General features: G+C 50.3%; 2 protein-coding genes across 2 annotated transcripts in view; one reads left to right on the top strand and one right to left on the bottom strand.

Annotated features, from left to right (window-relative positions):
• LOC144937332 (transcription initiation factor TFIID subunit 6-like) overlaps window positions 1-2,273 on the top strand; it is a 34,177-nt gene extending 31,904 nt beyond the window's left edge. Inside the window, exons 13-14 of the mRNA XM_078864700.1 lie at window positions 697-1,083; window positions 1,704-2,273. Coding sequence (XP_078720826.1) covers window positions 697-1,083; window positions 1,704-2,273 — 957 coding nt within the window. The remainder of the gene's footprint in view (window positions 1-696; window positions 1,084-1,703) is intronic.
• Window positions 2,274-4,689: 2,416 nt separating this feature from the next.
• Window positions 4,690-21,774, bottom strand: CFAP410 (cilia and flagella associated protein 410). The gene is made up of 7 exons (XM_078872269.1): window positions 21,552-21,774; window positions 9,631-9,649; window positions 9,413-9,459; window positions 8,781-9,010; window positions 7,555-7,741; window positions 6,799-6,886; window positions 4,690-5,924 (listed from the first exon to the last, which is right to left on the bottom strand). The coding sequence occupies exons 1-7, from the start codon at window positions 21,629-21,631 to the stop codon at window positions 5,802-5,804; spliced, it is 774 nt and encodes a 257-aa protein (XP_078728395.1). The 5' UTR covers window positions 21,632-21,774; the 3' UTR covers window positions 4,690-5,801.
• Window positions 21,775-23,350: the final 1,576 nt, after the last annotated feature.

Below are 23,350 nucleotides of genomic sequence, written 5' to 3'. Positions count from 1 at the left end.
TGCCCATACTCAATACTATCTCTGTATATTCAGCTGTCTCCTTCCTTGACCTCCTATTTCTCTCTTAAAGCCTCATCTCTTCTCTATTGCCCATTCTCATCCCTCACCCCTCCACTTCTTCCCGTCCCTCCCCTACCATTTCGTGATCCCTAAGTATCCCTCTTTGGCTATCACTCATTCCACAATTGTTGTATGCCCCTGCCATCTGCATCATTCCATTCTGTCACCGCTTTGTAAGCTATATCAGAGAGTGCCTTTAGTGAAGTGAGGGGTACTTAGTGAAGGCACTCTAAATATAAATTAGAATTAGATTGGTTTCTTGTGTGTTCCCCGGGGATGTCAACAGGCTGAACGTGAAGAGGGCTCTGTTACTAGTGCAGGAAACTTAGGGCCTGAAACACAAAGGAAGAGACGCGCAGAGGTGCAGAGATAGAAATGGAGCGAGATGCACACAGAGTCTCTCTAAGAGGGACACCTAGACAGATGTAGAAACAAAGAATGAGAGGGGGACAGACACGAGGTCCTCATGGCAAGACTATCCAAGAAAAACACTTGACTGTTGTATATAAAAACAGACTTTCCTATTGTATACAAGTCTAAGGTCCTCTGCGGCTTGTATTTTGCGTTCTCCAAGTTCCTCTGCGTCTTTGTTCACACACGGTCATTATGCGCCCCTCTCCGTGTGCCGTCCGCTAGCGGAGCACGGTGGGAGCTCAAAGCGCCGTCCCAGCCAGCGTCGCCGCCCAGGGCCCCGCGGCCCCCAGCGGCGTTCCACGACTGCCGCCCACCCCCGCCAGATCCACGACAATGGCACCCGCGGCACCAGCGGCAGTGGCAGGGCCCCCGTCCGGCCGAGCGCTCCCCACGTTGGCGACGCCATCGGCGCCGGGTCCCCCGTCGGCGAGTGCCGGCGCTGCCTCCCTCGAGGCACGGTGCTGGGCGGTGGCCAAACCAGCGATGGCCGACGGGGTCTTAAAAGAGCGGCTCCTATCCCCGTCGCCGCCACCACCACCACCGGCGCCAGCCAAGCAGCTCATGGCAGTGTCCAGCAGCACGGCAGCGACGGCGGTCACTGTACCACAGGTGAGTGGCGCTTGCCCCCTTTCCCTTTCTGGATACTTTGTTTGGGTTTGAGAAACAAATTGGAGGAAGGTGCAAGCCGAAGGGCTGTAATTAGAGGTGGACGGATGGCTCAGCAGGTTCATCATGGACGTGTGTCAGAGCACCGAGCCAGCTACCGCTGAGGTCCTTGCTTTGGATGCAGGTTTAGCCACCCATGATTAAATTGAGGGTATTGAGTGCAGTGGACTAGTGGACTCAGTTTCGTCAGTAATGACTGTAATTGTGCTTTTGGAATTATTTAATGAAACAGATAAACACGTCCATAAATCTCGCAGCAAAGGATGCACTACATGGTGACATCGAACAGACCCAGGCCTCATTAGGTCTGATTATCCACACAAGGCGACACCTGTTCTTATGCCCTGTATTCATGATCACACGTTTTGGTCCTCAGTCTGGGACAAATCAAATTAGTCGTGCAGTCATTAGTGACCTAGCAGGGTAAAAGCAACACACTTCACTTGAGAGCACAGTTCAATCATCTGACCTCAAACCAGGATCTCAGTGGTGCTGGCTCCGTTTTCCCCAAACATCGACCGTGAGTACGGCAAGCCACCCAGCTCCTCATGTTTTCCCCGCAGGTTCTGTCGCTGGTGTCGGTCACGTCCTCTGCGGCTTCGTGCCACACCACCACCTCCCCCACGCTGGTGAAGCTGGCGTCGTCCGGAGCGCCCGGCGCAGCCCCTCACAAGTTCATTGTCGTGTCACTACCGGCCACCGCGAGCCGCTCTTCAGGGGGCCAGAAGTCGCCGGCCCCCACACTGGCCCAGCTGCAGCAACAGGTGGCACTCGGACGCCCGCACCCTTCAGGGTTCCTGCTGCAGGCCTCTCCTGCGGGGACGCACCACATTGTGCGGCTGCCCGGCGTGCAGGGACAGGCCCTGGGCAAGGCCCTGACGCAGATCGCGCGTGGCCAGGCGCTCACGCTGAAGCCGCAGAGCTCCCTCTTGGGGCAGGCATCCGCGGTCGAAGGTCGAGCGGTGGACCCGCTCGGGTCGGCCGCTCAAGGCCGGGGTGCGGAGTTAACCGTGGAAGCAAATGTGATTTTAGCGCAGATTCAGGCACCACCGCCGCTTGCGACCACCATTCAAGGCCAGATGGGGTGTGCGCCCTTAGGAAAGGCTGAGGTTTCTGACCAGCAAAGGCCCTGAGGTGTAGCAGTTTTGCAGAGAAGCCAGGCATGTTAAAAGTGGAAAAACAGTGGATCACACGTGTTATTTGCATGTTAAAGGAGATCGCTTGATGTCTCCCCCTCTTGGCTACAGCATTTCTTGGCTTAAAGATGCTGGTTTTTCTTACCCAGTTACCAAATTATCACCACTAACCCAGACCCAGAGAGTGGGACAGGGACCCTGTTGAGCCAGCAGCACTAAGCCCACAATACAAAATTAATGAGTTGATTGATTTCATGAGTTGTCATTCATTGTTTTCACGTTTATTTTACGTTTCCAAGTTTGATGGAAATTCAATTTCAGTTTGGATTTAAAGTCATGAGTCATCTAACAACTCATCCCCACTGCCACCATCAGGTGATTTCTACCACTTTGGGGGTTCCAATTAAATTTAATAGTTATTTGTTATGCTGTTTTACCATCATCTCATTTGTATTGCTTTTCATGCTGGTAGCCTCCAACCAAATCCTCCTGAATGTGCTAAATCTCACCGGATCTTGAAAGTTAAGCCGGGTGGAGTCTGGTTTTGTAGGTGGGAGGATGTGAGGTGGCCAGGGGGTGAATCCGTGCAGATCTGGGCACTCAGTTTCTTTACAAGTGCCACTCATTCGTGAGAAAGTGGCCACCATCCCAATGCAGGATCCTCGTGAAGTGTTTCGAGACTTAGTGTTACTTTTCTAGGTAAATATTTGTTCTTGTTAAATATGACATTAATTACATGTTCTCATCCAAAGGACCAGTGGTTAAGGTTCTTTGTCGAGAATCACTGTGCGTGTTTGGCAGTGTGTTGATTCGTTAAGCACTCTGCTGAGTCCCACAGGGGCACCGTGGTGGGGCCTGGGATGGTGCTGTCGTGAGACTGTTTAATAAATTACTGCAAATGGACCAAGTTTGAAGTCTCATTCATGTTGCTTGCATTCTGTTCTCAAACATGACCTGTTTTGTTTCATTTGACCTTGAAATAGTTCTCCCAGTTTTGTGCCGTCGGTTGCATCTCATGTCCGTTTATAACTCTTGCAAAGCAGTGCATTACCCATGCAATTAGATTTCACAGAACTACTTTTGAGACCTCTTCAGATAACTTTAATTCAAACGATTCCAATTTATTATATTTCATGGATAAAAATATCAGGAAACATGCACTGATTGAAAAACGTGCTTCTTAAGGAAAATTATTGGTATATTGCTCTTCATCAAATTCAGATTTTCGTAAGCATTCCATTCCACTCTCAAGTCGTTTGTGTCATCACTGTGATTAATATTTGCATTGAGCAACTGCCGCAGGTATAATTATTGTGTTGCTCATTAAAGTCTCCAACATTCTAATTAAACTTTAGATTGCTTTTGGTTTGCTTCGATTAACCCTTAGGTCCATATTTACACGTAGAGTGGAATCATTATCGAGGTCACGATTACTCGGTACCGAGAACGACTAACAGGCTATGGCGTTGGCTGGGCAAGTTAAGGAGTGGGGCATGCTGCTGGTACCGTGCATTTCTTCTGCTGTTGCTGCTCCCTGGTGCACGTTAGTGCTGGTCATTCGTGTGCTGTGTTCTACTAGTGGGGTCTGCCACAGCAAACCTGGAACTGCCTGGCCAGCTGCCACTTCATAAATAGATGAGTAGACTGTGCTCGCATACATTCAATACAGTACTTATTTTACCCGATGAACACGCTCAGTGTCCACTGAATGGATCGTTTTGATCGCAAGCTTCGGCACCGATAACACCCATTCACCTGTCTCGGCATCACCCGGTATTCGGAAGCCACTGGAGCTATGAACTTTTAAATCTAGATTGAAAACTAATTTCTTTAAAACTGCTGTTTAGTTTGTTGTCCTTCCCCCACACCTCAAATAAACTAGCTTAGCTACTACATACAGTGCCAAAGAAGTTCAATTTACATAGCCTAAGAGCAATAAACATTACTACTAGAAAAGAATCTGGTTATTACATCTGTACGCTTGTTAACTCCTGATCGAACAACCAAGTAACCACTGCTGTTACCAATTAAGTTTATTGTGGTTAATGAGCTCCTGAGAGGTGCCGTTGACATTGAAAGTGTCACTTGATTTGCAAAGGGAGAGTGGTGGGACCAGTAATTTTTTTAATGAAGTGCAGTTTCCAGTGATTTCTCTCGGTCAGGATATACATTGAATCCTGGTCTTGTGCAAAGTCTTGGGATGTGGTAGAGCTCACTTATTCTTTCGTAAAGCTTATGTACAGGTAGTATTACGGATTCAGTTTTAAGTAATTTAGCCGTTCAATTGCTTTGTCCCCAAGCTGGTGAATTGCAGATGAAACCACCCTCTCCATCACCTTCAAACTTATATCCGAGTGCGTGACGTTTTATGGCATGTGGTTTGTAAATATAATAACACCCATTTAACCTTGCTGGACATTTTTTATTTGACATTTTTTTTATCATTTCAACATTGAAATGTACTTTTCACATGGCATGCATTTACACACTTGTGAACCAAGGTGAAATGAAAGTGCAATTTCTATTCTAAAACGTGTTGTCGAGAATGTTCATGAACACTAACAACACTGAAAGGCTCACAGATGATAATGGGATTCCAAAACCAACTACATGTCATAGGCAAGTGGCTTTGCAAGAATCTCTTTTTGCTGTTGGGCTTACGATCACTCCAACCTATCAGCTTTATATTTGTTAGGCTTCTTCGTCATAACCTCAACAAGTAGTACAACCCACTGTAAAAGTGGATTGATTTTCTTCAAGTCGCTCAACCCTAATTAAGCCCAGTTATTTATATCCAACACGAGAAGAAACAGTCGAAAGGTCCTCGGAATATGTTGATGGTACCAAAAGCTGGATAAGAAAAATCTTGTAAGATAACATTGCTGCACATGAACTTTTTTTATATCGCTCAAATCCAACATTCGTGTTGTTGCCAATCAGTTGGTAACATTAACATTTTCATATGTACAACAAATAAAAAACACCCATTTAGAGTATTCTTATGGCACAAAATCATGAGGTTCTTTGGAGTTGCATTATTACAATCACTGCACATAGATTCACCTAAAGTATGTGGTTCATAGTTGCATTTAGAATGTGCAATTGCTCACAACAGTTGTCGTGAGTTGCACATAGAATTAGAATTTTCCATGTAAATTAAAATATAAGCTCTTGACATTCATTAATATAGATCATATATCAACAATAGTTCCATGCAAAAATGTATACTAAATGAGATGTAGTTAATGGTGCATGATAGTTTACACAGCACACATCACAGTAATGCATAGCGCAGCGGCATGTGATGCTTGTATGCAGCTCTCAAAACCATGACCCTAGTACCATACTGCATAGCTCATGATAGCCTTCTGCAGTACAATTCAGTAGTCTTAAAATATAAAAATGTGGGATTACACATAAGTACTCTAAACATCTGCAATGTTCATCTTAATTTTTAACATGTTATGTTGAAATATTTAAATATACAAACACTCCCCACCCATTTAGCACGTGGTGTGGTTATTTTCAGTTGGTGAGCTTGCTCTGTAGAAGCTGCAGTCGACATTCAATTGTCTTGTGGATTATCTGCAATCCCTCCAAGTCCAGTTCCTTCACCAGCAGGAGCACAGCGCTCAGCACATTGGCATTCTACAAAAGGGCAGCCGTGAATTAAGGTACAATAGAATAAAAACAATCACACTCTCCATGATGCTCCACTCACCAAAAGATACAAGACGGGTGATAAACTGTATTCTACCGATGATAAAAAACACTCCAAAAAGACGCAAAGCAAACTTGTGCCTGGTGCCAACAAAGTTGTACAAATGTGGTCTCACCTACTATAAAAATACAGTGGGGGGGGGGGGGGTGGCACGTGCCCCCCCAATGATCCGATCGAAATCCCTAATTTTCATCGGATCATTGTGGTTTATTAGTAATAATTCGGCATTTTGCGACCCCCACTGCCACTGTGTAGGATATTATGTGCCAGCGATTCTATGAGATGATAGGACAATAGTCTGAGTCCATAATTGGCAATAAGTAACGGCAAAGCAGTTCTAAGTGACTCAGAATTGTGCGCAGTTGCGTATACAGTACACGACTTCCCTGAAGGCATTCACCTTCAGCGAGCGCGATGTCGATCACACGGTTCGAATTCGACCCGCGATCGATTGTGTGCGCCATCGCCGCACACGAGTCAAATAACAAGCAAGGGACAAGTCCTTACTTACTAACAACTCCTATCATTATTCATTGCTGGAGGGGTTGCCCCCCCCCCCCACCTGAAAATCCTGGCTCCGCCATTGGGGGGGGAGGATTTGTGCCTTGCAGTCGATGGAATACAGTTATAGAGACAAAGGCAAGGCAAATGACAAGACGAGGCTTGCGAGAGTACAATCGAAAGAGAAAGTAATTTTTACGGAAAATAATTGAGAGGGCTCACCGATCACTTCACAAACAACGTTGGTATCTGTGCAACTAATGATAATCGAGTGAATGTGTGGCATATGGAGGGACCCACTTTGGAAGGGATTTTTACTGGAGAAGAGTTGGAGCAGGAGTACTTGTCAATAGGTAGAAGCTTCATGCCAAGCTGTTGTCGTATTTTACTGCAGAACAAAGCAAAATATTAAGAGGGACACGCCATATTTTATCATTGTTACATGCATTTAACCAGGTAAGCATCACCGAGTCTCAACTCTTTTTCCGGGTCCTATCAAGTTGTTGCATCTATATTCTTGGGTCTTTCGGTAAAGTCACGTAGATAGGTTCAAATAAAATAAAAGAAAACTACGACGTTCTGATCGCAACGACTGCTTGTGTTGCGATCGAAACGTCGAAGTTTTCTGTTATTTTTGATTATTTTCTTTGAACCTATCTACGTGACTTTACCGAAAGACCCAAGAATATGAATTCCTGCAGTCACGCAAGCTTTAAATCAAGATTTTGTTGCATCTAAAGGCACTGTTCCTGTGTGTAATCCAAAATGTAGTAACTGGTATGTAACCAATGCCAGTTACATTGTATGTTTTGTTAGATATTGGTGGAAACTGGAAGAACAAGGAGGAATCCCATGTAAAACACGGGAGAACTTCCAAACTCCACGCAGAACGATGCCCAAGTCGGGTATCGAATTCAGGCCCTTGCCATGACGCGCAAGTGTTAGCACTGGGCCACCCTGCCGATCATATGTTTGGGAATGTGTCCTTTATGGATATTCCCAGTCAAAAAATATCTAATTAGCGCCAAGGCAAACAATATCCAATGGGAATCTTACTTTGTTTCTATGAGGCTGAAGTTGATGGGATCCGTGTCTGCTTCAGTGAGGCTCTCGTTGGTTCCATCTCCAGACTGGCTGATGTGATCATTTGACTTCAGAAGCTCATCCTGCACCTGTGCTGGATTTGGTGATGTGATATCCTCCCCTTCCTTCTGTGCTTGAGCCAGTTCTTCCTCTGTGACAGCTGAAACGTGGACCATAAATATTACATTCGATTAATCTTTTTTTTTACGAATCCTCAAGGATGTTGTGTGCAATCGTTTCAAAGGATTACATTGTGTTTTTTAAACTACAATGAGTGGTCCCCAACAGAAGAAAGTATTTAATGTAGTGGGCAATATGCATCAATGGTGCGGACTTGACACAGCTGACCCCTTCACTGATCTGGATCTGTATTTTCGTGGTTACTTTGATAACGACAGCGTTGTCATTGGCGTCACATCTACGTAGCTTCTCGCCCGCTATGTTCTCAATCTTTGCTGTCTCTCTTCCTCTTCTCCCTGTGCTCAAGACATGCTTTCGCTCTTTCTCTTATTGTCCCCCTTCACTGGAACAAACTTCCCCTCCACATTAAGCAGTCACCTTCGCTCACTAGTATCATCTCTGTACTCAACTCCCTTATTTTCCCGAGCTCACACCATGACCCCTTAATCTCCCCCTCATAACCAGCACCGTTACTTTTCCCTCTTCATATTCTCATTACATGGCTATCACTTATTATCCATTCAATCAATCCATTCATCATTTCCTGTAAATTTAATCAAATTCACGCATTGAATATTTGCCTATTACTTCCTCTCATCTATTTCATTCACCTCATCTCCACCATTACATTCACACGCTGTACCATTGTTAATTATTTGTTAAACGCCTTCATTAAGGTGCTACATACATTCCGTTAAGATGAGATCATGAGGCAAGGGAATGTCCATTCAAAACTCTCATTGAAAGAAGTTGGACATCACACCATATTATAACGGCCTCTGTAAGGTGATATCACAGAAACTACTTCTCGGGTCTCTTCCATCACCAAAAACATTTTAACTCGGCAGTCATTGGTAACTGGGCCGAGACTATTGCTTGCTACACTTGAGAACCTGGCTGTCTGGACATTGACTGCATGTCCCAGCGTGGGTATATCAGCGCTGTCATTCGGGATTAGCCCCCTGAGCCATCCCCAGCCATCTCGGTAGGTTTAAAAAATAAGGGTTTTGGTTGCGTACCCTGGTTATCCAGCTTGTGCAGACCAGGCAGATTCCGCAGCACACACATACGATAGTGGTGGGGGTCGGTCCCACAGCAAGGGTTATCAGCCAGCCAGAGCACACGCAGATGAGGCAGGGTTTTGAGGTGCCACAGCTCTGCCAGGCTGACGACTGCATTTCTGCGCAGGTAGAGCTCCCGCAGGCCCACGCATTCTTTGAAGTCCTTCAGCGTGTCAATATTGTTCACACTGCAAGATGTGCAACATGGCAATTTGAAATCGATCGACTTGCGATGTAAGCAATAACCGCATGATAGTTTGTTTTCATTACATATCCATATACAGATGCACCTTTCGATGGGTACTTTCAGAAGTGAAATTATGAAACTGGGGTAAAGGTGTGCATAACAAACTCGTGCATTGTGGTGTGTTGAGCCATGTGATCTTCTGCTTAGGTTTGGGAAATTTGACTTCCAATAAATATTTAGTTAAATCGGAGTAAAAATGAATGATTATATTACTTCCTCTATATGTACAAAGATAAGTGAAAGTGTAATTGTTAATATTCATAATTTCGGAATATGCAACGTGTTAGTTTTCTACGGAATATTTACTTGTAAAATGGTATGGTATATATTTTTTTAATCTTACCTTAATGTTAAAACTTCAATATTCGGCATTTGCCGAAATATGGACACCTGAGACACACACACAAAAGGGCATACACATTGTTATGCAAACAACACTATCCAGTCTGGACAATCTATACACATTAATTGATTTATCATTCTGAACTGTTAACGCTCACATCGTTACATTTACTCTACAAAACTAGTGGCATTATTAAACGTGCATAGCACTATACTTACATCTGAAAGTTCACTTCCCCTGGATGGGGTAAAAGGAAAACACAGTGTTAAAAGACATTCTTGATTTTAAGCTTACGTTACTGCAGGAATCCATACTCTTTGGTTCTTTCGGTAAAGTCACGTAGATTGAAAAAATAATAATAGATCACGACGTTTCATACTGCTGTTATTTTTTCTGCCTGAGGACGACCGCTTGTGTTGCGATCGAAACGTTGTGATCTCTTCTAATGTTTTCTACCTACGTGACTTCACAACCATGAATAGCACTCACCACAGATAATGCAGCAATTCCTGTGGAGCAAGTCAAGTACATTTTATTTTGGTTTACATGCGTGGCGTCGTGCCATTCTGGCACAAATCTCTCCACTCAAAGCGCCATCATTAAAACCCAACATGAAATTAGAACCTTTGAAACAACAGCATAAACCACTGGGGCCGTATTTCGGGGAAAGGCGGGTAGGTGCAGTTGAGGTGACAACATCAATGCAAGTCGCATGCAACCAAGGTAGCAGCTTCATATGGAATTTATAATGGGAAACCTCTGATCCACAACCCTTACATGCTAACTGTCCACAGGCACCAGCACATCAGCGATATTGTTCCTAAGATATTGTTTCCTTTTTTGTCCAGACACCCCAGGGGTTGTAAATGTCAGCTGTAGGTGCTCAGCTCCCTGCTTTGCGCACAAAATGTAAATATATTGTATATCGCTCGCTCTCAATACACTCCACTCACTGGCAGGCGTGGTGGGATAAAGTGTGGGTTCTCCCGCCTCTGCCAACACGTCTACTCAACGTGGAAGAGTCGACCAAGCACCATGTCGAGAGCTCCCTTCTTTAGGCAAAGGTTCAACGCAGTGTCGTGGGCCGCCGTGGCCTTTCGACGTTCGCGCGTTACCAATCGGTGGATTCATTACCAACATTTCCCTGGGAACGGTTAAATTCCTTGCTTTCTGAACCAGTGACCGATTGCTGTTAAACAATGCGTGGTTATTTTATGTATTGTAACAGGACCCTGCGGGGTGGGCTGGTAAGAACGAATAACCAAAGAATATAAACATAATGTATTATTACACTTGTTAAGCCAAGAAAGCCCCACTGAGTCAAAATGTTTTTGTAGGGTCCTGCCAAGTGTTTGCAGTAGGGGGCGATGTTGCTACACCTAATCGAACGATACGAAGGGAGAGATTGAGGCCTAGTTCTAGGCTTTAGGCCTAGCTGTAGGCTTTAGGGCGCTGTGAGTTAATTTTTAATTTAAATGTTTTAATGATTTATGCAAAAGCTTTAAATTTAGATGTTTCTATTTAAAAACATGAGGGAATGTAACATTGTTAAACATAACTCCCTTTCACACACGCGGGGGTACGATACGAAGGGAGAGTTTCAGGCCTAGTTCTAGGCTTTAGGCCTAGCTGTAGGCTTTAGGGCGCTGTGAGTTTTTTTTTATTTAATTTCAAAGTTTTAATTAAAAGCTATCTCAGGGAATTATTAGGGCGCTGTGAGTTTTTTATTTATTTTCAAAGTTTTAATTAAAAGCTATCTCAGGGAATTATAAGGGAATGTTACACGTGTTTAGCCAGGAAAGCCTAATTAATTTAAATGTTTTAATTAAAAGCTATCTGAGGGAATTATAAGGGAATGTTACACTTGTTTAGCCAGGATAGCGTCACTGAGTCTAAAGGTTTTTGTAGGGTCATGCCAAGTGTTTGCAGTAGGGGGCGATGTTGCTACCAGGATAGCGTCACTGAGTCTAAAGGTTTTTGTAGGGTCATGCCAAGTGTTTGCAGTAGGGGGCGATGTTGACGGACAGACGGACGGACACATTAATCTATTGGTGGTCTGGTCCACTTCGTTCCTACCAGTGTAGTGGTGATACGTGCTGGGGTAGGGATCGAGTGCCAGCGCGTAGTGATTGGCTGTGTGTGTGGTGACGCGCGCTGACGGTGAAGGATCAGGGGTCAGCGTGGGGTCGTGGGTTATGTGGTGCTGATTGGCTGTGTGCCGGTGACGCGCTTGAGAGGGAGTGATCGGGTGGCAGCGCGGCGTGATTGGTTGACGAGTGGGAACACGCGCTGGGGGAAAACGGATCGTAGAGATAGCGCGTCGTGATTGGTTAACTAAGGAGCGATGCTCACGTCGAGGTCCGCATCCGCTCCGTCTCCCGTGAGGAGGGACTATATAAGGTGATGCACACAGGCGTACGGGGAGAGTGTAACCAGCGAAGACTGAAGACGGAGAGGAAGAGATAGGGCCCTGCGGTACCCAGTCCCGCTGTCCTGTGGGGACCGGGACTCTGTGTAACCCAGAGGCGGAGTGTAGGGTGAGCATGCAGTGTGTGTAGCCAGAGGCATAGGGTCTACACGAGACGAGTGATGTGTGTGTAGCCAGAGGCATAGGGTCTACACGAGACGAGTGATGCGTGTGTAGCCAGAGGCATAGGGTCTACACGAGACGAGTGATGCGTGTGTAGCCAGAGGCATAGGGTCTACACGAGACGAGTGATGCGTGTGTAGCCAGGGGCACAGAGTCTACACGAGCTAAGTGAAGAGTGTAGCCAGAGGCATAGAGTCTACACGAGCTAAGTGAAGAGTGTAGCCAGAGGCAGAGAGTCTACACGAGCTAAGTGAAGTGTGCAGTCAGAAGAATAGAGACCACACGTTGTATCGTGACAAGTCAAGATTTAATAAAAAGTGTGTTACCCGTCAAGGAGTTTCCTGCCGTCATTTCCCATACTTCAACTGGCGTCAGAAGTGAAACAGTCTTCCAAGCATGGATACAAGGAAGACCCGTCGGACCCACGGGATTGACCGCGAGGATAACCTTGACGACTCGGGCCAGCTGCCATCGGGGGGTGAGGACGAAGAATGGCCCACGCTGCAAGATCCGCCGACGGCGCCGGATGAGCGACTGGGGACCGATGCCGTGCTCCGCGAGGCGCACTCCCGTCTGGCGGAGCTGCTGCTCGCCGCCGCGTCCATCCTGGCGGAAATCAGCTCGTCGGCTGGAGCGGGGACGGCGGCGGACATTCTACAGGGTCGCCCCGCAGATTCCCGCCAAAATGACTTGGCGATTCCCGCCATTTCATCTGCGCCGACTTTTGGCGGGAACGGCGACCGCCACGTGGCGGCGGTTCTCCAAGCGCACCCGCTTACGTCATCAACGCGCGCTGCGAACCGCCATCAGACACCCGCCACTGGGGCCGCCATCTTACACACCGACGGGGCGGCGGAAAGGAACCACGAGGCAGAGGACGACTTCATTTTTCAACAGCGCCTTCCCGCATTGTCAGCCTTCAAGGCGGAAGGCGGGGACTGGGGCCAATTTCAGCGCAGGTTTTTGGCGCATCAGGAGATGTCCGCCTGGTCCGACGCTACGGCGCTGCGGGCACTGCCTGACATGTTGGACGACAACGCGCTCGCGGCCTTCATGTCCGCACGGAGGTCGGACCGCTCCACGCTTAAGGCAGCGCTGGGTCTCATGGCCAAGGTCTACGGACCTCCCTCGGCGTGTCGCCATCATTTTTATGTAAGGCGGAAGGCGGACACGGAGACCGCGCTCGCCTATCGCACGGCGTTGCTGGCTCTCGCCGATGCCGCATTCCCTCGTATGGACGAGGAGGGCCAGGATGCGATGGTTTTGGAGCAGCTGCTTAAGTTGGCGCAGGACCTGGGGGTCCCCATCAACACGGCCGACGAGATCGATATTTCTTCCTTGCGGGTCGCTACGAGTATACAAGCGCACGAGGTCCTTCAACGCAAACAGGGGGTCGTCTGCAACGCTGCCGTGGCCTCAGCTCCGGGTCCGGTGATCACCGAACCCCAAGTCGTCAGCCCACGAGAGGAGGCGTTCACCGCGGGACGACCAGGGGACTGGAGGTCGGGGGGTCGTTCGCCTCTGCGATCGGCCCGCAAGCTGGAGCAACCGAGATCTCCGACGACCCTCATCACGTGTTATAACTGCGGCCTCCGGGGCCACGTGGCGTCCGGTTGCCGCGCTCCACGTCAGCGCGCCATGGGATCTCGGCTGGACGACGACCAAGGCCCCAAGTCATCCCTACAAACCCCGGCAAGTCGCGGCACCTCACATGCTCGGCCCACATACTCGACACGCATGGGCCGTCGCGGTGCGGCGGAGGAGGGCCGGTTAGGGTTCGGGGATTCGGTTCGGCGAGGGGGGTTCGGCCGGGACCGGGGAGACATTGAATGGTCGGAGTTGGGGCACAGAATTGTGGCTGCTTCAGCGGGTTCATCCGTCGTTACGGGATCTATTGATGGGGTCGAGGTCAGGGTGTTAGTGGACACGGGGGCGTCGGCGACTATTATATCGGACCTCATTTACAACATTCTCCCCGTCCAATGCCGTCCGCTGCTCCCAGTGGATGTGCCATTTTACGCCGCTAATGGGGGATCGTTGGGCATTATCGGTCAGATTAGGGCGTCCATTTGCATTGGAGATATCAAATTGTCGGGACCCGTTTTCGTTTCGTCTTCTTTGGCGGTTCCTTGTCTATTGGGCACTGATTTTTTGGCTAAGATGCCCATTAAAATTCTCATCGATCAGCGTTGCATTGAACTACCATCGGGTCGCCGTATTTCATTTTTGACGAACCCTACTGAAATTCGGACGGCGTGCGCTACGATACAAGCGTTGGCGACACAGACCGTGCACGTGCCCCCGGGTTCACAGATGTTAATTCCCCTCCGGTTGCGGAAACCATGGGTGGGGGGGACTTCGGAACAAGGCATGCTTTTGGGTCCTTCTAACAGAGCTGTCGGGGGGGTCGATTTGTCGGTGGCTCACACTTTGGTTCGAGCTGACAAGGATCCGTTTGTGATGGTTTTAAACGCTGGGTCGCGGCCAGCCGTCATTCAGCAGGGCACCGTGCTGGCTCACGCGGCACGGGTCCCTGCGGATGAGCGGCTGGTTGCGCAGGTTGATCCGAGCCCCACGCAGAACATTGAACCGAGGGAGGACCTTGAATGGGTCCATTCGCTGTGCGCGGACTCGGACGATTTGTCAGCGGTACAGTTGGGTGCGCTGCGCGAGTTGCTAATGGAATTTTCTGATGTGTTCAGTAAACATAAGTATGACATTGGGTGCACGGATTTGTTACGCCACCACATTGACACGGGCGATGCGGCACCGGTCAGGCTAAATCCCTTCCGACTGAGTCCTGCTGAGAAGGAACATGTTCAGTCGGCCGTTAACGATATGCTAGAAGCCGACATTATTTCGCCTTCCTCCAGTCCTTGGGGAGCACCTATTGTGCTGGTTAAGAAGCAGGACGGGTCCTTGCGATTTTGCGTAGATTTCCGTCGCCTGAATAAGATCTCTGTGGCTGACGCGTATCCGCTCCCCAGGATGGACGAGTCCCTCGATGCATTGTCTGGTGCGCGATATTTTTCGACTATTGATTTATTATCGGGATTCTGGCAGTTGCCACTCGATGAAGAGTCTAAACCTAAGACGGCATTTCGGATTCCAGGGGGCCTGTTCCAGTTTAACCAGTTACCCATGGGACTTCACTCCTCTCCAGCGACGTTTCAGCGCCTTATGGAGTTGGTTTTGTCGGGCTTGCAATGGGATACGTGCTTGATTTACCTTGACGATGTCATTGTTTTCAGTAAAACATTTGAGGAACACCTCCAGCGATTGAGAGGGGTGTTCTTACGAATGCGATCGGCTAAATTAAAATTTAAACCGGCCAAATGCCACCTTTTTCGTAAGTCCGTTAGATACTTGGGTCACATTGTCGACTCTTCGGGGATCTCTACCGATCCCGCGAAGACGGACTGTGTCAGTTCATGGCCGACACCCACGTCAGTTTCGGACGTGCGCAGTTTCATCGGTTTTGCTTCGTATTACCGCCGATTCGTTGAGCACTTCGCCACTATTGCAAAACCCTTGCACGCTCTAACGGCGAAAGGAGTGAAGTTCCGATGGGGACCGGAGGAGGAGGCCGCGTTCTGCTCACTCCGGGACGCCTTGGTGGGTGCCCCACCCTTGCGCTATCCGGATTTTGCGAGTCCCTTCTTGCTAGATACGGATGCTAGCAACACGGGCATTGGGGGGGTGCTATCCCAAGTTGTTGGGGGAGTCGAAAGGGTGGTCGCTTATGGTAGCAGGGTGTTGTCTCCGGCGGAGCAGCGCTACTGCGTCACCCGTCGCGAACTGCTTGCCATTGTTTTTTTTGTACAACAGTTCAGGACCGTATCTCTATGGTCGTCACTTTACGGTCCGGACGGACCACGCGGCGCTACAATATTCATTGAGGGTCGCCCAACCCTCGGGCCAATTGTCACGGTGGTTGGAAGTCCTCCAGGACTATCAGTTCACGACTACATACCGTAAGGGGTTGCGACACACAAATGCCGATGCCCTGTCGCGATTGTTGCCTTGTCAGAAATGTGCGTGTCTATCGGGATCGGCGCGCTGTAAACCGCCGGTTGTGGAAGATATGGGGGCATTGGCTGTGACCGCGGGCGCACCAATCGGGGATGTCCCCGCTACCTCTCAGGGTCAGGACTCGCTGCTCTCACTGTTGCTGAGTGAGTGAGGCCGTCTCCAAATGGCGGACAGCTCCCTGCTAGCATTGCGCCGCAGGGCGGGGGGTCCCAAAGAGGACCAGGAGCGAACTGGCTCCTACGTACTTAAACAAGGCATGTTAATGAGATGGGACAGTTTGTCCCTGCGGCATGCACTTGTGGTGCCTTCCGCTGTGAGGGGGAAAGTTGTTTTGGCCGCACACGAACGCCTCTTGCATTTAGGAGTAAACAAAACGCTTGCCCTGCTTCAGCGTGACTATTATTGGCCGGGGATGGGAAGTTACGTGGTGAATATTCTGAAGGGATGCGTTGAGTGCGCCAGGCGAAAACCACCGCCCGTGGCAGCTAATCCACCGCTGCAATCTATTCAAGTCTCGCGCACTAACGAGCTCGTTGCGCTCGATATTCTGGGGCCCTTTCCAGTCACGCCTAGGGGTAATAAGTACCTGTTGGTGGGGGTCGAATATTTTACCCGGTGGCCTATGGCGTGGCCACTCGCCAACCAGTCGGCGGCGGCTGTGACGGACGCCTTTGTCCAGGGCTACGTCCTGGACAAGGGGGCTCCCGAACGCTTGCTGACCGACCAAGGGAAAAATTTTTCAAGTAAATTGCTGCAAGAGGTGTGCGATCTGTTGGGTACTAAGAAGGTGCGTACCTCCCCGTACCACCCGCAGACGGACGGGATGGTGGAGAGACTCCACAAGACTTTGACTTCTATGCTGTGCCAGCAGGTGTGTGAGGCACATGTTGATTGGGACCTGCAGGTCCCGGGGGTCCTCGCCGCGTATAGAATGGCCCCCCATGCAGCGACGGGATTTTCCCCGTTCTATCTGATGTACGGTCGGGAAGCCGACCCGCCCATGGAAACGCAGCTTGGCCTGTCCGCACCACGACCTAATTCAAAATTGGCAGAACATATTAAATTTAATATTCATAAGCTGACAAAGGCAAGGGAGGCCGCACGGCTTAATTCGCGGGCTCGCCAAATTGCAAACGAGCGGTTGCGTGCACGGAAGGTGTCCGTGCACGACTGGAAACCAGGTGACAGGGCCTGGCTGTATTGCCCTCAGGCACCGTTGGCTACGTCGCCTAAATTGTTGAAGCCATGGCGGGGACCCGTGGAGGTCGTGCGTGTTGCACGTCCCCAGTGCGTTCAGATAAAATGGGGAAAGCGACGATGGTACGTCCACCCCTCCCGACTGAAACCGTTCTCGCCTCCATATGGCCTCCCCTTGTGTCGTGAGGGCCGAGCATGTGACGTGACCGACGACCCAAAGGGGGAAATGTCTCTGCCTGATCCTCACATGTTTCCGCCTGATCTCCTCCCAGGTGTCTCGGAACTGACAGCTGCCGACCACCGGCGGCCGGATCTTCGCGGCGGGGCCGGTCCTTTCAGGGCCGATCCGCGCCGTCTAGAGCAGCCGGAGCCACCGGACGGTCGTCAGCGTCCCGTCCCATATGACGGACCGGCCAGACGGACTCGCGCCAGGTCGCGCTACTTTTTATGACCTACCATGTGAGGAGTCGAGGAAGCTGGAGCGCCTCGTCACTGCGTTTAGTCACGGAGACGCTGGGCACGTTCATTTTCTGGAAATCGCTTTTATTGTGTTGTTCGTCGGGCTGTACATAGCTTCTTATCGAGGTGTTGTGTGTGTTGTTGTTGACTTTTCTTGTATTAGTTGTCAATTTGTACATAGGTTGCTGTTGTGTTGTTGTTGTTGCGTTACGGGGCACACTGGGGGGTGGGGTTTTTGTTGTGTTAACGTTGTGTTGTGTTGTTGGTTAGCAGCCGGGCCGGCTGCGAGCTATGTGGGAGGGGGTGATGTAGTGGTGATACGCGCTGGGGTAGGGATCGGGTGCCAGCGCGTAGTGATTGGCTGTGTGTGTGGTGACGCGCGCTGACGGTGAAGGATCAGGGGTCAGCGCGGGGTTGTGGGTTATGTGGTGCTGATTGGCTGTGTGCCGGTGACGCGCTTGAGAGGGAGTGATCGGGTGGCAGCGCGGCGTGATTGGTTGACGAGTGGAAACACGCGCTGGGGGAAAACGGATCGTAGAGATAGCGCGTCGTGATTGGTTAACTAAGGAGTGATGCTCACGTCGAGGTCCGCATCCGCTCCGTCTCCCGTGAGGAGGGACTATATAAGGTGATGCACACAGGCGTACGGGGAGAGTGTAACCAGCGAAGACTGAAGACGGAGAGGAAGAGATAGGGCCCTGCGGTACCCAGTCCCGCTGTCCTGTGGGGACCGGGACTCTGTGTAACCCAGAGGCGGAGTGTAGGGTGAGCATGCAGTGTGTGTAGCCAGAGGCATAGGGTCTACACGAGACGAGTGATGTGTGTGTAGCCAGAGGCATAGGGTCTACACGAGACGAGTGATGCGTGTGTAGCCAGAGGCATAGGGTCTACACGAGACGAGTGATGCGTGTGTAGCCAGAGGCATAGGGTCTACACGAGACGAGTGATGCGTGTGTAGCCAGGGGCACAGAGTCTACACGAGCTAAGTGAAGAGTGTAGCCAGAGGCATAGAGTCTACACGAGCTAAGTGAAGAGTGTAGCCAGAGGCAGAGAGTCTACACGAGCTAAGTGAAGTGTGCAGTCAGAAGAATAGAGACCACACGTTGTATCGTGACAAGTCAAGATTTAATAAAAAGTGTGTTACCCGTCAAGGAGTTTCCTGCCGTCATTTCCAATACTTCACCAGTAACAGGACCCTGCGGGGTGGGCTGGTAGGAATAATACTTAGTACCGGTACAGGGATATCGACCGGGTATAGAGGAGTTAAAGAAAAAAATTACTGTATTCTAGTGTAACGTTAATTAAAAGTGTTTGTTTTGACAAGAAACGCTGTGAGATTTAAAGACCCCCCAACACCACCCTCAACACCACCCCTCCCACCAGCCCTCACCACCCCCCCACCACCACCCACCACCACCCAACCCCACCACCACCACCCCACCACCCCGACCACCACCTTCTGCAGTAGACTTAGCGAAGCCTTCTGCACTAGGCCTCGCGAAGCCTCTGCAGTAGGCCTCGCGAAGCCTTCCTTGCAGTAGGTCTCGCGAAGCCTTCTCTGCAGTAGGCCTCGCGATGCCTTCTCTGCAGTAGGCCTCGCGATGCCTTCTCTGCAGTAGGCCTCGCGAAGCCTGCCGCACTAGGCCTCGCGAAGCCTTCTCTGCAGTAGACCTAGCGAAGCCTTCTGCACTAGGCCTCGCGAAGCCTTCTCTGCAGTAGGCCTCGCGAAGCCTTCCCTGCAGTAGGCCTCGTGAAGCCTTCTCTGCAGTAGGCCTCGCGAAGCCTTCTCTGCAGTAGGCCTCGCGATGCCTTCTCTGCAGTAGGCCTCGCGAAGCCTGCCGCACTAGGCCTCGCGAGGCCTTCTCTGCAGTAGGCCTCGCGATGCCTTCTCTGCAGTAGGCCTCGCGAAGCCTTCTCTGCAGTAGGCCTCGCGATGCCTTCTCTGCAGTAGGCCTCGCGAAGCCTGCCGCACTAGGCCTCGCGAAGCCTTCTCTGCAGTAGACCTAGCGAAGCCTTCTGCACTAGGCCTCGCGAAGCCTTCTCTGCAGTAGGCCTCGCGAAGCCTTCCCTGCAGTAGGCCTCGCGAAGCCTTCTCTGCAGTAGGCCTCGCGAAGCCTTCTCTGCAGTAGGCCTCGCGATGCCTTCTCTGCAGTAGGCCTCGCGAAGCCTGCCGCACTAGGCCTCGCGAAGCCTGCTGCACTAGGCCTCGCGAAGCCTTCTCTGCAGTAGACCTAGCGAAGCCTTCTGCACTAGGCCTCGCGAAGCCTTCTCTGCAGTAGGCCTCGCGATGCCTTTTCCACAGTAGGCCTCGCAAAGCCAGCCGCACTAGGCCTCGCGAAGCCTGCCGCACTAGGCATCGCGCCGTGCTTTTCGTGCACAAATAAGGCGATTAAATGTATCTCGTCTCTGTGTTAATAAATGTTTCTTGTCTCTGTGTTAAAAAAACGTGCTGCGTTTCAGTAAAGTAATTTTTTTTTAAAACGTGCTGCGTTTCAGTAAAGTAAATTTGAAGCGAAGTTTAAAGTTTCGCCGTGAGGCGCCGGAAGCGACGGCCATCTTGTTTATTTCACAGATCGCAGGGGGAGCGGGCGGCCATCTTGTCGGACAGGGTCATGCCAAGTGTTTGCAGTAGGGGGCGATGTTGATACACAGACGGACGGACGGACACATTAATCTATTGGTGGTCTGGTCCACTTCGTTCCTACCAGTAATAGGACCCATATCTCAGAGGGCGTCCCTTGTCTGTAAACATCTGGCAGGCAGATCAGTGGCATTGGTTGAAGAGAGCCTGAACATTCTTCAGATGAGACAATGAATGTGGTCCAGAGTTGTGTCTCGTGTTGCACCAATGCTGCTGAAATTATGCAATCTCAGAAAAAGTGTGGCTGATGGGATGTGTAAAAATAAAACTATTGCTTATGTTGAGTAACCGATATGGAGACGAATAATCGTGAATAATACTTGTCCACATCTCTGTGTACACCCCCTAGCGCCTGGCCAAGCCACCCCCCCTACTTTCCACCCCCCCACTCTCTACCCCCCCCCCAACTCTACACCTCCCCCACTATCCACCCCCCATCCACCTCCCCCACTATCCCCCCCTCCCCCCACTAATCCTTCTCCACTTCCCTCCACCATCCCCCTTTCTCCACCTCCCCCCACTATTCCCCCCCTCCACCTCCCCCCCCCCCACTATCCCCCCCTCCACACACTACCCCCCCCCCCCTCCACACACTACCCCCCCTCCACCTCCCCCCGCTATCCCCCCTCCACCCACTATCACCCCCTCTTCACCTCCCCCTACTATCCTCCCTCCACCTCCCCCCCCCCACTATTCCCCCCTCTCCAACTCCCCCCCCCCCCCCCCACTATTCCCCCCTCTCCACCTCCCCCCGCTATCCCTCTACCTGCCACCGCTACCCCCCTCCACCTCCCTCCGCTATCCCCCCCTCCACCTTCCCCCACTATCCCCCCCAACCACCTCCCCCCATATTCCTCCCTCCACCTCCCCCCGCTATTCCACCCTCCACCTCACCCCACTATCCCCCCCCACTATCCCGCCCCCACTATTCCCCCCCCCTATTCCCCTCCACTTCCCCCCCGCCCCCCTCCTTCCCGACCCCCTCCTTCCCGTCCCCCTCCTTCCCGCCCGCCTCCTTCCCGCCCCCCCCTCCTTCCCGCCCCGCCCCCCCCTGCTTCCCGCCCCGCCCCCCCCTCCTTCCCCCCCCCTCCTTCCCGCCCCCCCCCCTTCTTCCCGCCCCCTTCCTTCCCGCCCCCCTCCTTCCCGCCCCCCGTCCTCCTCTTTCCCGCCCCCTCGCCGCCATCGTCGCCATGGCAACCGAGCCCCGTCCCCTCGCTCACCAGCAGTTGAGCTTGCGGACGCTGGACAAGTCGCCTGCGCGCGCCCGCGCCAGCACCAGCTTCTTCGTGAGAGTCTTCATTGCCGCTCTCTCTCGCCAACTCCCTCTCTGTCCACGCTCTCTCCGCTCTCGCCTCTTCGCACGAACCCCGCGAGCCGAGCCCAAGAAGCGACGCCGCCGTCGCGACAGCGCCCAACACAGCCGCTTACTGCGCACGCGCGTGGTTAACCCAACACGCCGACGTCACCGCGCTTCGTTGATTCCGTACCAGCGTGGCGACGTTGCCCTGTCGTTACCGACGCGGTGACGTCACCGCGGTCACCGGCGTGGTGACGTCGCTGTCGTTAACGACGCGGGTGACGGCACTTGTTACCAACGGTGACGTCACCATTGTGAATAAGCGCGGTGATGTCACCACTGGTTCTTGCTTTCCAACGTCTCAACAGCTGAGAAGATGTTGCACCTGGGTCAGCCACCACCAGCACGGAGTTTTCAGCAGCAGGAGTTTGCTCAAACATCACTTGATGCTAAAATAAATATACATTAGGCCCGGTTCATCCATAACATCATCATTGGTAAATCTCCGCTATCCTCTTAATAACGTATTGATAGTTACATTTTAATGTACACATTTTAGTGAGGGACTGTCTTTTTGTGGTCTGGGGCTGTTTTTGATGTTTTACTGCCTTTCCCAAGCCTAGGAATTGATTTACTCATGCAATTTGAACGTATGCTGTATTTATTTAAGGGGTGCCACGGTGGTGTGATGTTGGTCGTGGTGCCTGTATATTTGAAGTTTGCATGTTCTCCCCGTGGTCGCGTGGATATAAATACATTTAGATAAGATTATTTTGCTATACATTTCCACAGGACAAGCCACTTCGTTGAGATATAATTTGTGGCCGGGACGCTTCTGAAAAACAAGTTAATAGCTCAGTGTGCTTTAACTGGCAAGATGAAACATTTCGATTTAAAGCTTTCGTGACTGCAGGGATTCATCTTCTTGGTTCTTTCGGTAAAGTCACGTAGAAGGGAAGTAATAAAATAATAAAAATAAAACAATTCTCACGACGTTTCGGCCACAACGCAAGCAGCCGTCCTCAGGTGAAAAACAGGTCTGTCGAGGCGACAGCGTCTGAATGAAACAGCACACGTGCTTGGAGCATATATATGGAAGGGGGGAAAAGGGCGCCTTGACAAAAGAATATGCATATCAAAGGCATTTAGCATATTTATGGGAAATGCAGGTATGTGATTAGTACTACTCATGCCCGTGCATTATGCAGGATTAGCAGCATCAAAGGGAAGGGATATGGGAAATGCAGGTATGTGAATAGCACTACTTATGCCCGTGCATTATGCAGGATTAACAGCATCAAAGGGAGGGGATAGGGGTAGCATTAATAAAGGGAAGGAGTGTTAATAGTATGTAGCTGCAGTAACTAAAACCACCACGTAAACAACTAAAGTATAAACTACATAGTATCATTAGTATACTAAATATACTTTACAATAAGCTGAGTTACTAACAGTAAGTAATACATTACAATTCTACGTCGTAAAAAATATAATGTGCTTCCATCTAAACTTTATTCTCTTACATCACACGAGTCTACACCGTACTATATACTGCCATAGACAAACCCAACATTAAATTATATACTGTATTGCTATATACATTGTAATATTGCACTATGTGTTATTCTACCCACCCTAATGTATATCACACTGCTGTATATTGACTATACAATTACGATACTATATTAATTCTAGATTTGAAGCTTTCGTGACTGCAATGAT

Source organism: Lampetra fluviatilis, chromosome 2, assembly GCF_964198595.1.
Source record: "Lampetra fluviatilis chromosome 2, kcLamFluv1.1, whole genome shotgun sequence".
Lineage (NCBI taxonomy): Eukaryota > Metazoa > Chordata > Hyperoartia > Petromyzontiformes > Petromyzontidae > Lampetra > Lampetra fluviatilis.
This window is presented reverse-complemented; position numbering and strand designations above follow the sequence as displayed.

Bases quoted from the DNA above. Each gene is read 5' to 3' on its own strand.
- CFAP410 (XM_078872269.1), bottom strand. From the start codon at position 21,631: ATGAAGACTCTCACGAAGAAGCTGGTGCTGGCGCGGGCGCGCGCAGGC. The intron at 7,742-8,780 runs GTACGCAACCAA...TCCACGTTTCAG, and splicing joins GCACAAGCTGGATAACCAGG to CTGTCACAGAGGAAGAACTG. The intron at 5,925-6,798 runs GTGGGTCCCTCC...GCCCTTTTGTAG, and splicing joins CAGTAAAAATCCCTTCCAAA to AATGCCAATGTGCTGAGCGC.